Raw genomic sequence first — 14119 nt, forward strand, 5'->3', positions numbered from 1 at the left:
TTACCAGTAGAAGCAAACATATTGTGACCTCTCCTTGTCTGACATTAACCAACATCAGACTGATAACTGGCCATTACTTGTCCGCCTAAAGGAGCCAATCAATCGCCAACATGGCGTATCCCGATAGACCACCTGCTACCCAACGTTATCTACAAATCTTCAACCCTGCCCTGAGGCTTGTACCGACTTCCACCAATTTTCTCGATTCCCACCGGAAATCCGATGCCTCATATGGGAACAAGCACTGAGTCACAAACGATGGATTCGCATCTACTTGAGAGGTTACAGCGATAAAAAAAAAGCTGACCTAGTTGCAAACTTCGGCAGGTATGAGATTTATATCAACAGTCGCCGGACCATTAGCAAACTGTTTCGGATAACGCATGAGTCACGACGTGTTGCGTTGGGGTTTTATCGGGTCCAACTCCCTTGTTTCTCGTACGGCGAAGATAGAGAAGAGAAGAAGAGAACTATTTGCTACATTTGCCCGGAGTTAGATACTTTGGAGGTCGGGGGCATGAGGAACTTTGAGTTTTTTGTTCATGATGTATGGAATCGCGATCGTCGTCGTGTTGGTCTTGTCAGCCTTGCAACATGTGGTGTGAATCCTAGGCTCTACGTGGATTGGATCCTCAACTATCGCAGAGACAAACCTCTTCTCAAACGGACCATATTGAGAATTGAGAGTTTCGCCGTGCTAAATGGAGATTCGAATGAAAAGTGGCTGCTTGACCGGCGTCAAGACCCAATCTCGTCGCTATGCAGCCCGACACACTGTGCTTCTCCTGTCTTTGTTGATACCGTTGGCTTTGAACGACTACCATCTGATCCTCGACTATGCGAAGAGCATCTGAAGGAGATATACACGGGACCAAAGTATCTGAGAATGCAGTTCCACGCCTGGTTCAGAGTACTACACCGCCTGAAAATCAAGCATGGCCACAAAGTGGACTATCGTTATGGCATGTGTCATCAAACTCATTCAAGAGAGGATCGATTTGGACAGGACCGTGCCGCCACTGCGGAATGGGTTCGAAGGATGAGGAGAGGTTTCAATCAACTTTGAAGAGGAGTTGTGAGGTCAATGGTCGAGAGTATCCCTCCCCCGAGAGTCAAGGTCTTGAAAAGGTGCCTCAGCAGGCAATAGGATTCTGGCTATTCCTTTTGGAGAGCCTCGAGCCACTTGCTAACCCTAAGAGACGATTCTATAGTTACGTGGGACGCGAAACTCGGAGGCATTTCTCTCGCAATAGGGTCTTGGACATGGCAAAACGTAAGCCAGAGTTGTGTTTGCCGATTATGCATTAATTGCTTGTTTGGGAAAGGCAGTGAACGACGATCGACCACCATGAATCACTTGAATAATGGCCATCATCAAACATGAGCCGTGAATCATTGTCAGATTCAGCTATATAATGACCACATCTTCTCCGAATCACTGTCTTTCTTTTCCTTCTCTTCGTCGCCATCGACTCAGAGTCGATACTGAAAGGAAGCGCTGTATTAGGCGATCAATTAGGTTGAACTCGGCTGCAATATATGCAGTTCTGGACGTGGTTAGAACTTTTTGGTCGTCCTCGACTATATATATATGGCCCTTCAAGTCGAAGCAAGAATTCGAACCGCACGGCAGATGGGAGTAGAAGCAGGCAAGGGATTGTGGGAACAAATAGAAAGTCTAGTGGTATCAGGGTTTAATAGTTTAACTTTAGGACATGTGGCCTAACCTTAGTTTTCGAAATGCAAGAAGTCTTCAAGTATTCTAAACTTCGATCAGGCGGTCAAGTCATTTCGTCTCTAATGATGCTAGGATCAAACCCTTCAATTAAATCTATCCGAGACTTACTTAACACTAACTGGCATCTAGTAAGCATAGAATAGAGTAGCCTCAGAGTCGGTTTGTCTAATCTTTCTGTTGGCTCTGACCAACATCCATCTCATAAGCCAAACCCCAGCAATGCACGCGACGGCGAAACCCGCACTGCTGGAAAGAGGTAGTACATATCGAGGGGCTTCCGACTTGGGCCAAAGGTACTGCAAAAATTAGTTGGCTATTTTAATGTAGTTCAAGGGTGTAAACCTACAGGAGTCCAGATCAGACTGAGCGTAGCACTGACGTTGGCCAAAGCCAGAGCAGAAGCCTTCTTCTCCTTTGTTTGACCACAGGTGTTTCCAACCCAGGCGAGAAGAATGGAATTAACACCGTATGTTCCAATGGTGAAGACGCACATGGCAAAATATCGGGCGCCAGTGTTCAATGTAGCGCAGCCAAGGACGAAACCAAAAGTAGCAACAATCTTGGAGATAGTGATATGCCAGGTACTCTCGTTAAAGTGGCCTGAAGACTTGGCCCAAAGAATCGAGACGGCTCCGGCAATCAAGAAGGGAGGGCATGTCAAGACCAGAGTGATGGTAGTATTGAATCCAAGCGTGTCCACGATAGTAGGGAAGAAGTTCTTGAAGCCGTTGGTGGCAAGGTGGAGATGCTGAAGGATGATAAAGACCCAGACCTTGGGGTCGACGATAGCTTCACGAAGACCGCTCCAAGGGTTACCGTCACCTTTTTCACCGACTGTATCTCGGAGAACGCGATCGTGGGCGAGTTGTCGTTGCTCGGGGGTAAGCCATCGGGTCGTCAACGGTGTATCTGGGAGAGTGAAGCAGGCCACGATGGCAACGACAAATGTGACAGCACCCTGAAGAATGAATAGCCACTTCCACCCAGAAAGACCTGATATGCCATCCATTTTAAAAACACCCGCAGCGATAAGTCCAGCAAATGCAGAAGCAAGTACATTGCCAGAATAGAGGATACTGATTCTGGTGGCTAGCTCCTTTCGTGTGTAAAAAGTTGACAGCATGTACAAAGCGCCTGGATAGTAAGGGGCTTCTACAACACCAAGGAAGAAACGTGTGAGAAGAGCACCCTTGTAGTCTTTTGCCACAGCTGTAAGAGAACTGACGACAGCCCATGCCATCATGAAGCCGCCCATGTACCATGAAGGTCTTACGCGGGTGATGATCATGTTACTGGGAATCTGGCCTAGGATGTAACCGACAAAGAGGATTGAAACGCAGGTGCTGTACTCTGTTCCTTTCAGGCCAAGATCTTCCTCAAAGCCATTGAGACGGGCAAGAGTGATGGCGTTGCGGTCAAGGTAGTTGAGCCAATACATTGACCAAAGAGTTGGCTGTACATGTCAGAAGAGTTGATGAAGTGGATGTTGGGACTCACCATGATCCATCGATCCAACTTCTTGACCAGCTTGATTTCCTCAGGGTCAGATTTTGCTGTAGCACCAGAATAATCTCCATCGCCCTTCTTGTCAAGAACTTCAGCAGAAAACTCCTGATGGGCTGAATTCTGCTTTTCCGCGTCCAGAGTCTCCATATCAGCCATGGTCTTTCTATCTTGTGCCGCCATAGTGACTCAAGCTCAGTATCAAAAACAAAAAGTTGATGTTGAGATGGAAAGGATCAAAGCAGGGGGATTCAACGGTATTTGACTTGATTTCTTTTCCATACTCGTTTCCCCGCAGAGTTCGACTTACCCCAGATTTCTAGTGTACCAAGATCCGGGGATATTGCCGTGTGCCAAACAAAAGGGCGGGGGAATCAACGTTGAGGGGATCACCATGAGGTTACATCCTTGTTCGGAGACGGGGCCGCAGACCGAATTGAGCGCCAAGACGCCATGGAGATGGACTAAGATGGTGGTTGGGGAATATTGATCGAGAATGATTTGGAGGCGAAGGGTAAAGATATCCGAGACTGTCAGGAGGACTACCAGTAGATGGTCGAACTCTACTGTCTTCTAGTCACCAGGCCGAGTCAATTGGCTCGTACACCGACATGGAAACATCGTCACTGTCTAGTATGAAGTTGGGAGGTTACAATCCTCCGAGTCAGGATTAGAGTAATTAAGCTTAGGTAGGTGACCCATATCTCCAGGCGGGGCCCCATCTCCATCTTTTCCCTCCTACTATTCTTCACATCTCGGCCTCATCCACCGAGACGGTCTACATCGCCGACAAACCCAAATGTAATGACTTCAAACGCATGCGATAGATGTCATCGTCGCAAAGTCCGCTGCGACAAAATACAGCCCCAATGCGGTCCCTGCAAGAGAGCAGACGTGGCTTGCGAATACGCCGTTAGCGAACACCAACTAAGAAGAAGGAATATCCAAAAGTTGGAGCGCAGGATTCGAGATTTGCAAGCTAATAATGAGAATTTGAGTGCGCAGCTGAGAAGGTCCGAGGGGCCAATCCAAGAGAGGCATGGATCAGAAAGAAACACGACAGGCAGCAACACAGAGAGTCCCCTTGGAGATGGAGAGGTTGCCGAAGAAGTCATTCAGATGAGCCTCATTGCAGGTGGTGGACATCACTTTGTCGGTTCAACAAGTGGACTGTTGCTTGCCAATCTACTCCAGTCCAGACCCCAACCCTCATCGTCTCTACACGCATCAGGATGGAAGCCAGATTCGACAGCACTTACTCCCCAAGGGGGGTCAGGATTACCACCAAAGACTCTCGCATCAGAAATCCTCAAAGCATACTGCAGCCATGACCACCTTTGCTATCCTTTCCTGTCTACGAAATCCCTCTACCGTTCATTGGACGCAGTATACGAAGAAGGGCGCGAAAAGGACCCCGTGGATGCCTTTTTCATCGATATGACCCTTGCGATAGGCACTGCACAAGTCCACAAGTTCAACTGGAATGGCGTTTACGATGCTGAGACGCACTACAATCGAGCCATGACTAGACTAGCTGATGTTCTTGCAAGAGATGGCATCGAGAGATTACAGGCTTTGTTGCTGGTGTGTCAGTATAGGATGGGAACGACATCGAGCAACACTACAACGAGTGTATGGCATCTTATCGGTGTGGCTGCTCGGACTTGCCTGGAGATGGGGCTCCATAGAGCAACTACGTATACACTACCACCAGCAAACGAACATGACGAGAGTCGCAAAGCGAAAGAGGAAGAGATGGAGACCAAGAGACGATGTTTCTGGAGTCTTGTCGCGTTGGATCGCGTGACAAGTCTCGCATTGGGTCGTCCTTTGGCTCTCCAACTAGAAGATATCGACGTCGATTTACCACCCTCATCCGCACCCGATCAATTCCCCGAAGACAGCAGTCCTCTTTCGTCCGCACCCTATGGAACACCACAATACCGCGCCGCAACGTCCGTCTTTGTGCACATCGTTCGATACCGTCTCATCTGCGGCAAAATCATCAACGCACTACACCGAAGCACCAAGCATGTTTCGTTTGCGAGTATAAGCTACGAGGAGATGCGCACGGCATTGGCGAGAGAACTACAGGAGTGGCATACAGAAACAGCCAATCTTCCTCTTGTAAAGAGTGACGCGACGGCTGCTTCACCTGCTAGCGGATCGAGTTTTCGTTGCGAAGAGTGGTATCGTCTTTTGTACCATAATGGCGTGCTCATGCTTTTTCGGCCGTCACCTTGCTTAAACGATGCGTCTGTGAATAGTCTTGCGCTGCAGAATATCTTTGACTCGGCGCGGGAGGCTATTGTTTTATACGCCAGTTTACACCGATCTCGAAAGATGAATTATTCGTGGATAACCATGCATACTGTGTTTCTGGCTGGGCTGTCATATATTTTTGCTTTACGACATCATTTTCAGGCCCTACAGCTACCAACTTCGGAACCTCAGCGAGCGAGATTGCATACAACCCCTACCATAAACCAAGTTGTCAACGATACACGCGCATGTTCAAAGGTGTTGGTTGCTGTGTCGGAGAGGTGGGATCTGGCGAGAAATTGCTCTGATTTGTTTGATAGACTGAGCGATGCCGTGGTGGCGGATGTAGTCGAGGCGTCAACACCAAGTAATCACGGGTTGAGTGTTGCTGCGGCAGTACCTTTTTCTGCAGATCTGGCGAATATGACGGTCGATAGTACGTTTAGGGATTGTTTTGGGGATTTACAGAGTCTCGGGTTGGACGAGTTCCATAATGATGCGATTTCGCAGTTGTCGCAGGAGTGGTTCTTTGGGTTGGGCGATGAGACACATCAGTATTATTGAGGATGCATACAAATACGACCATCACAACGCGCAGTATGCCATGCCTGGCCAGGAACCTCTACTCCAAGTGTTATGGCCTGTCAATCCAGCTATTCAATTCGCCGAAACTACTTGATCCTAGTCCATGAGTAATTTACCGATCATGACACCCACTCATCCTTGTCATCTACCCCTTCTTAGGCGAGGGAAATGGAATCGGCCACCGAAACCGAAAGTCGTCGACCCGTGTAAGTGGATCGCCACTCGGCGCCGAGTCCGTCAATCCACAAAACATCAACTTGACTTCTCACGATGATCAACCGATGAGATGAATGCAACATTCTGAATACAGAAATCACTCCGACAATATTTCCAATAGAAATTCAACAACTTGAACGAGTTTATATCAACAGCAACTCGACTTTCCTCATCACTTGCAATCTCACTCATACACAACACAACACATCATCAAAATGCTTGACAGACCACCCATTCGTATAGGAAATGTATCCGGTGCAACGGGTGATCACCCGCATGCAATGTCCCGCATGGTTCGCACAGGCAACGTCAACGTTATAACGGGTGACTGGCTCTCCGAAATGAACATTGCCTGGAACGCAATCACCAAGCAAGAGGTCGATCCTAACCTGGGCTATGAGAATGGCTTCTTTGAGCAGCTTGATGAGTGTCTCGACGATATCATGCAGCGCGATATACGCGTTGTCACAAACGCTGGTGCCTTGAATACCGACGCTCTATACGACAAAGTCAGGGCGCTTTGTGAGAAGCGTGGATATGGAGATGCTATCGTTGCCAAAGTTCTCGGCGATGATGTCTCGGATGTGGTTATGAAAGGAGATGTTAGAGTGACACATCTGGATCACCCTGAGCAGACACTTGAGACCTGGGGTTTTACGCCTTGCTGCGCGACTGCTTATATCGGATGTTGGGGTATCGTGCAGGCTTTGCGTGCAGGTGCTCGCATCGTCATCTGTGGACGATGTACAGATGCGTCTCCCGTCATGGGCGCAGCGGCGTGGTATCACGGCTGGAGAGAAGACCAATACGAAGAACTGGCCGGTTCACTCCTCGGAGCTCATCTCATCGAGTGCGGACCATACGTTGTCGGTGCCAATTTCTCCGGTTTCAAGGATTTTCTCCCTGAGCTGGTAGATATTGCTTTCCCAATCGCCGAGATCGACCCAAGAGGGCGCTGCATCATCGGTCGAACGGGCGAAGGTGGCGGTCGTGTCACAAAAGAAACTGTCACTGCGCAATTACTCTACGAGCTTCAGGGCCATTTATACCTTAACCCAGACGTCGTGGCTGATCTCTCAGGGGTCCGGGTCGAGCAAGAATCACCGAATCGAGTATCTGTCTCTTACGTAAAGGGTCTTCCTCCGCCGCCTACAGCAAAGGTCATGGTCGCTGCAAAAGGCGGTTTCCAGGCTGAAGCAACGTTCTACATCAACGGCCTTGACGTATATGAGAAAGCGGCCATGATGAAGGCTCAACTGGCGCATATGTTTAAAGACGCCAACTTTAGCCGTCTCAGTATTGAGCTTTACGGAACACCGGCTGATAATCCAACTTCCCAGCAAGCAGGTACTGTGTCTCTGCGTGTCTTTGCCCAGGCTCGTCGAAAGGAAGACATTGAAGCGTCCAAGTTCAAAGTCCCAATCTATGCACTCCGCATGCAGAGTTATCCCGGGTACCATATGAATCTTGATTTCAGGACCATGGTTCCCAAAGCCTTTATGGAAATGTTTCCTGCCTTGATGCCCGTTTCTGCGATTTATCACCGTGTTGTCATGAGCACGGGTACCACGCATCGAGTTGAGCCTCCTACACAAACAGCAAAGTACCCCATAGTACGTCCATCTACTGAGACGCATGGACCGGTGGACATGCTCACATTTGGACCAACCGAGTGGGCGCCGCTGGGTAGTATCGTGCACGCAAGGTCAGGCGACAAGGGCGACAACTCCAACGTTGGATTCTTTGTGCGAAACGATGATGAATACGCCTGGCTGAGGAACTTGTTAACTGTTTCAAAATTGAAGCACTTGTTTGGAGATGACTGGTTCAAGATGAATCCTGATAGGAGAGTTGAGAGAGTCGAGTTTCCAGGCATCAACGCCGTTCATTTGTAAGTTCATCCTGCCTATGGTAATAAGATGCTAACTATAGTGTAGCCGAGTTTTGGATAACTTGAATGGAGGTATTGCTTCGTCTGATCGAATTGATGGATTGGGTAAGGGGATTGGAGAGTATTTGAGGAGTCGATATGTCGATGTACCAAAAGCGTTTTTGGATAGAGGGCGGATCTAGCCCATCTACAAGGATAGATTAATGTAAATTGGATACCAGTCACTCCAGGTAATTTTCAAGTCAAAGACTATAGTTTCGGTTCGTTGTTGATGCATCACCAGAGCCCTTCCAAGCTAGACACTAAACTAGAACTCCTCGACAACTCTCACCAGCCAAAGACAAACACTCCAAGATGTTGTCTTAGTACCGAACAGAATACCCCAGCCATACATGCCTCCAATACAGTGCCCTGGGTTCACTACTAACCTTGAACTGCTACCCACATACCCAAACCTCATTCGCCAATTAACTTGACCATTCTTCGGTACAACTTAAACCGAGGTTGGAGTAGCTCGGTCTCCGCGATCAAAGTGCTCGCCAAGCCCCGAACGATAATTAAGCGCAATATCAAATAGTCAATCATGGAAGTACAAATGCGCATCATGACTATCTCACAGACAATGATATAACATACGAGTAAGCTGACACACAATCACACATGATGAACAGGCATGGACTTTACAATATATTCAAGACTGCGCAAGTTCATGTTACACGTACAATCTCCTTCACTCTTCCACTATATCGTCTTCCTCTGCTTTTTCTTCGACGTCGCCGCCAACCCCTTGCTCTCGTAACGCCTGATCCAGACTCCCTAGTCATAGGTATATTCGGTCGAGGTAATGGTGGTGTGGGTTCATAGTGATGTGCGTATATGTCCAAACTGTCCCGCTATCACGCCGGACAAGACAAACGAAAATAAGATGGGATTACGCATGGTTTGTTTTGTTTTGTTTTTGGGGGATATCACAAAAGATGCTGCATTTAAACGGTCTCGAGCTTGTCGAGGATGGCACGGGTGAACTCGTGGGTGGTGGACTTGCCGCCCATGTCGGGAGTGCGGACCTTGCTGTGAGGTTGTTAGTAGATGTTTTTGAGTATGAGACAACAAACTTACCCCTCGGCAATAACGGCGTAGGTGGCCTTGGAGATGCGGTTGGCATGCTCATCGAGACCAAGGTGTCGCAGCAGCATGCTACCGGACAGAAGCATGGCAGTGGGGTTGGCCTGGTCCTTGCCCTTGATGTCAAGACCGACGTGACGGCAACCAGGCTCGAAAACAGCAACCTCGCGACCCATGTTGCAACCAGGGACAATACCGGGACCACCAACAAGGGCAGCACCAATGTTGGACAGGATACCACCGTAAAGGTTAGGCATGACCATAACGTCAAACTGCTGAGGACGAGAGACAGCCTGCATGGAGGCGTTGTCGACAATCATGTCGTTGGTCTCGAGGGTGGGGTACTCCTTGGCGACCTGGTGGAAGGTGCTGCGGAAGAGACCGTCGGCAAGCTTCATGATGTTGGCCTTGTGGATGCAAGTAACCTTGGATCGGCCGTTGGCGAGGGCGAAAGAGAAGGCGAACCTGGCGATACGCTCAGACTTGGCGCGGGTGATGATCTTGAGGGACTCGACGACACCCTCGACGCTCTGGTGCTCAAGACCAGAGTACTCACCCTCGGTGTTCTCTCGGATGATGCACAGGTCGACGTCCTTGTGGCGGGTCTCGTAGCCGGGGATGTTCTTGATCAAGCTGATGCTGGCGTAGATGTCGAGCTCCTGTCGCATAGCGACGTTGAAGCTCTGGTGGCCGGACCGGCTGATGGGAGTGTGGAGGATACCCTTGAGACCGAGCTTGTTGCGCTTGAGAGAAGCGACAGACTCGCGGAAAGCATCCTCAGTGCGGCCGGCGCCCTCAAGACCGGAAACCTCGATCTGCTCCCACTCAACGGGGACGTTATCGGCCTTGAAGACGGTCTTGACAGACTCGGCAACCTCGGTACCGATACCATCACCGGGGATGAGGGTGACGGTGTACTTGCCGCCGTACTTAGCAGGCTTGAAGATGTCGGACTGGATGGTGGCGAAGGATCGGGCGAGCTGGGGTTGTTGCTTGGCGACGCCGCGCAGCAGCTGAGGAGAGTTAGCGACATGATCAATTGAAGTTTGGAGTGTTTGTCAAATCAATCTGAGCCATTTGTGTACTGTGGTTGTCCCTCATTCATATTTTCCAATTCTCGCTTGGTCGCAATGATGATCATGACATGATGCATGTCGTCACCCACATTGATTCACTGCGGGCGTTCCTCCAAAAAAGACACAACACAAAAAAGCTCATCATGATAGCGACAGAGAAAACGTACCTGAGCCGATCGAAGAGATCCTCGAGACAACATGATGACGGGTGGGGGGTATCTTTGAAAAGTAGAGAGGAGAGGTTTCTTAGGAGGGGAAGACCGCGCACGAGGAGAGAGGAGAAAGAAAGAGGGGAGGAAGTTGAAGATTGAAGAGGAAGAGATGTTTTCACAAGTAAGAGTTTAGTTTAGGTAACATAAGTTATCTGGCTACGGGAAAGAAAGAGAGCAAATCGCGCATGGCCCCTTCTTGGTTGCCCAGTTCCAGTTCCAGTTCCCGTTTCCAGGGCCTATTTTTCTTGGATTTACTCTATTGGTGTCGCATTGACCGAGCTTGACATATTTTTCTCTCTTTTCTTTCGGCTGCCGCTCGGAAAACGCGATTGTTCCGAGCTGTCACTGGTTCAAGTGGAGTTGAAAGCCCGGAGGCTTAGTCTATAACTGGTAGCTTGTGGGGTTGAACCTCGCTGTAAAGCCGGCTCCGTCGCTAGACTTTAGTGCTCAAGGGCTGCAAACGACGTCACAAAAATTACGTCGAGCAGAAACAAAGCAGTAATATTCAATCAATGAGTTTATGTTTATATGCATTCAATCTATTGTCTCTGTCACCACTACAGGATACATACAGCAGCCAAACAAACCTTTCCCATAACAACTCAAACATATCATGACGACCATGATATCGAGCTTTATTCTCAATGTGGAGCTTTTCAAGCGGGCCAAGCAAACCTTGGCGCGTCAGGTTGCAAGCATTGGGTTTACTCGGACGTCGTAGTTACGAAACTATCAGAATACCATACTCCGAAGCCACTGAATACTGATAACCTCAAGTTACTCGTAGCATTTAGACAAAGACATCATCAATGTTCTCTCACATAGGCTATACCATCTATTTGTAGCCATGCCTATATCCTTTATACGTTGATCCAGGCTACTAATCCATCCTTTTCATTCATCAGTCCGCCTCATAATACTCATAATATGCCATACAATGTAAAACCAAAACTCCAGTAAACACCATTCGCGCTTTCTCAAACACGTGGATCATCACTCGGGTACAGCCACTAACCCTGTACATCTTCATCCTCGTCCAGAGGCTCAACTCGTACCAAGATCTCTTCGAGAAGTCCCTCCAGAAAACTGCCAACTTCTCGACCCATTCCAACAGGTTCAGCCTTGTCGTAATGATCAATCTCTTTGCAGACATGTGCAAGCTTGTACACCAACTTTCTCAACTTTTCATGCGCAGCTTCAGCTCGTTGCTGCTGAGGAGAGATTTGAGTTGGGTTCTGTCCGGGCTTGTACAATTGCTGAAGGTTGATCTGTCGCCGCTTAAGCGCCTCTTCAAGCGCTGGAAAGATTACATCGTTAAGTGCATCCAACTCGCCATTCGGGTTAGCTGGCGAAGGCGTAGGGAAAGCAGAAGGAGCAGTAAATTCGGACGGGCTAGGTGAGTTCTTTGAGGGAAGAGGTCGGGGACCTTGAGCTCCTCCAGGAAGAGGTACAATGACCTGAGGTGTAGAAGCGTGTTGTAATGACGGCATCCTTTGTTGCGAGGTAGCCTGGTTAGGTCTGTATGGGGGTATCTCTGGTAGGCTCATTTGCTTGGTGGTTGTTGGTCGTGTTAGATGCGCCGGCGGAGCAGGTGGTCTCTGTGGCGGTTGAGGTTGGGGACTCCTGCTCTCCTTTGGCTCATAGCCCAAGTTGAGCATACCGATGTCACGCTGCAATTCATTTTGAAGCTCGCGATCATACTCTGGGGACTCAGGTACTGGTGCAGTGTGTACTGTTCTCAGGGGCCGAGGAGTAGTATCTGCGCTCTCTCTTGTAGGTAGCTTCAGAGGAGTTTGAGGCAACGCTCTTGCAGGTGACTGTGGCTGTTGGTATTGCGACTGAGGGACAGCTTTTCGTTGTGGGCTTGGCTGTCTCGAGTTGGGTGCTTTAACCGTTTCAAGTGGCTGGAGTGAAAAATCTCGCTTCATTGGACTGGCTTCGCGTCGTTGCTCACCATAATTCTCTTCGCTTTCCAAAGGTCGGGAGGCGCGAGCATTTGTCGCATTCTCATCCAGGGTATTGAGGCCTGGTCGCTTAACAATACCCCCTCGGTCACCGACAAGTCTGACGGTGCCAAAATCCCACATATCTTCATCGACTCGCTCACGTTCAGCGGGAAGTCGGCCATCGTGGACAGATTCCCAGTTATCATCATCCTCGCCCTTATGCGCAGCTGCCCAACGCGAGTGTCTTTCGATGAGCTCAGTCAGGTACGTTGTCCGCTTTGCCCGTCTAATAAATGGATGGCGCAGCATTTCTTTGGCTGTTGGTCTGTCTTTGGGATCCCGCTGCAGACATGACTCGATAAAATCTTTAAAGGCCTTGGTAAAGTTGCCTTCAAGCCGTGGTGGAGGGTTCTTGGGGATGAGGAAGAGAACCTTCATGGGGTGAATATCAGCATAAGGGGGTTCCCCATTTGCCAATTCAAGTGCCGTGATGCCAAGAGACCAAATATCAGCCTTGTGGTCGTACCCAGATTGCTTGATGACTTCTGGGGCCATCCAAAAAGGGGTTCCGACAAAAGTGTTCTTCTTGGTCATGGTTGCTGAGAGCTGACCTGAGACGCCAAAATCGGCCAATTTGACCTGACCGTTGCTACTGAGAAGCACATTGGCAGCTATAGACAGTCAGTAATGCTTGAGAATCGAGCTTTATTCTTACCCTTGACATCCCGATGCAGCTTCTTGTCTGTGTGGAGGTAATCCAATCCCATAAGTAACTCTCGCACAATAATGGCAATGTAGTCCTCGCTGATCAATCCTGGCTTCATCAGGTCGGCGCAGCTTCCGCCTGAACAGAATTCCATGACAATCCATAACTCGGCGCCTTTCGCGTAAGATCCATAGTACTTGGTGACATATGGGGATTGTAGCTCGGACAGGATGGCGATTTCCTGTATAATATCCTCGACCTCGTCTTCGGCGCTTTCAATGTCGATGACTTTGATCGCAACAGATTGACCTGTTCTTTTGTCGACTCTATCATATGGTTAGCTAGAACTTGCAGGCGCAGGAGAGTTTCCGTACCCTTTGTAAACTTTGCCAAAACTGCCACCACCTATACAATGTTAATTGATTGCTCATGATGCATGTGCCGCGCGACACAACTTTTCAATGACTGACCGATACAGTATTCCTTGGAGTATAGAAGCTCCGGGTCCAGAGCTTCGTTTCCCTCATCAATGTCATGCTCGCGGTCTGCCATTGTGTTCTTGTGCTCAAGGTCGTGCTTTTCGATTCGCAGAGGCTTTGCCCCACGTCTGGATGTTGGTTCTCAAAGTTCTTGGTCGCGAAAAAGATCAAGTATGGGTCGGTCGATGGATGCTCTGAGCTTCCTCGTGTCAAAGCAGCGCGTGCGGTCGACTGGAAACAATTTAGAGTGGGATATAGTAGTTTGGCGGTGTCGCTAACCCCACCACTGGCAAAGAGTCGTCTAGTATCGAACCGGGCTCGTGGTAACGTCTGTCTCGGGTGTTGAGGATTATCGAAAAATAAGAGTAAAGAAACAAAAG

At 49.1% G+C, this 14119-nt stretch overlaps 4 protein-coding genes across 4 annotated transcripts; 1 reads left to right on the top strand and 3 right to left on the bottom strand.

The window, feature by feature from the left end:
* Window positions 1-1526: 1526 nt before the first annotated feature.
* On the bottom strand, window positions 1527-3874 carry EDB82DRAFT_514441 (major facilitator superfamily domain-containing protein). The gene is made up of 5 exons (XM_025738133.2): window positions 3236-3874; window positions 2085-3191; window positions 1847-2034; window positions 1728-1797; window positions 1527-1547 (listed from the first exon to the last, which is right to left on the bottom strand). The coding sequence occupies exons 1-3, from the start codon at window positions 3422-3424 to the stop codon at window positions 1864-1866; spliced, it is 1467 nt and encodes a 488-aa protein (XP_025592924.1). The 5' UTR covers window positions 3425-3874; the 3' UTR covers window positions 1527-1547; window positions 1728-1797; window positions 1847-1863.
* EDB82DRAFT_569317 (uncharacterized protein) lies at window positions 3875-8994 on the top strand (the record flags this gene model as incomplete). The annotated part of the gene is made up of 7 exons (XM_025738135.2): window positions 3875-5551; window positions 5733-5761; window positions 5824-5932; window positions 6248-6294; window positions 6531-8195; window positions 8242-8352; window positions 8892-8994. The coding sequence occupies exons 1-7, from the start codon at window positions 4046-4048 to the stop codon at window positions 8992-8994; spliced, it is 3570 nt and encodes a 1189-aa protein (XP_025592926.2). The 5' UTR covers window positions 3875-4045.
* A 187-nt stretch (window positions 8995-9181) lies between these two features.
* Window positions 9182-10596, bottom strand: EDB82DRAFT_548278 (isocitrate dehydrogenase [NAD] subunit 1 mitochondrial precursor; the record flags this gene model as incomplete). The annotated part of the gene is made up of 3 exons (XM_025738136.1): window positions 9182-9266; window positions 9315-10333; window positions 10564-10596. 3 exons carry the CDS (start codon window positions 10594-10596, stop codon window positions 9182-9184), a joined length of 1137 nt encoding a protein of 378 aa, XP_025592927.1.
* A 929-nt stretch (window positions 10597-11525) lies between these two features.
* EDB82DRAFT_317950 (kinase-like domain-containing protein) lies at window positions 11526-13959 on the bottom strand. The gene is made up of 4 exons (XM_025738137.2): window positions 13731-13959; window positions 13635-13665; window positions 13270-13586; window positions 11526-13225 (listed from the first exon to the last, which is right to left on the bottom strand). The coding sequence occupies exons 1-4, from the start codon at window positions 13810-13812 to the stop codon at window positions 11619-11621; spliced, it is 2037 nt and encodes a 678-aa protein (XP_025592928.1). The 5' UTR covers window positions 13813-13959; the 3' UTR covers window positions 11526-11618.
* Window positions 13960-14119: the final 160 nt, after the last annotated feature.

The sequence above is a fragment of the Fusarium venenatum genome (assembly GCF_020744135.1).
Source record: "Fusarium venenatum strain MPI-CAGE-CH-0201 chromosome Unknown EDB82scaffold_4, whole genome shotgun sequence".
In the NCBI taxonomy this organism is placed as follows: Eukaryota; Fungi; Ascomycota; class Sordariomycetes; order Hypocreales; family Nectriaceae; genus Fusarium; species Fusarium venenatum.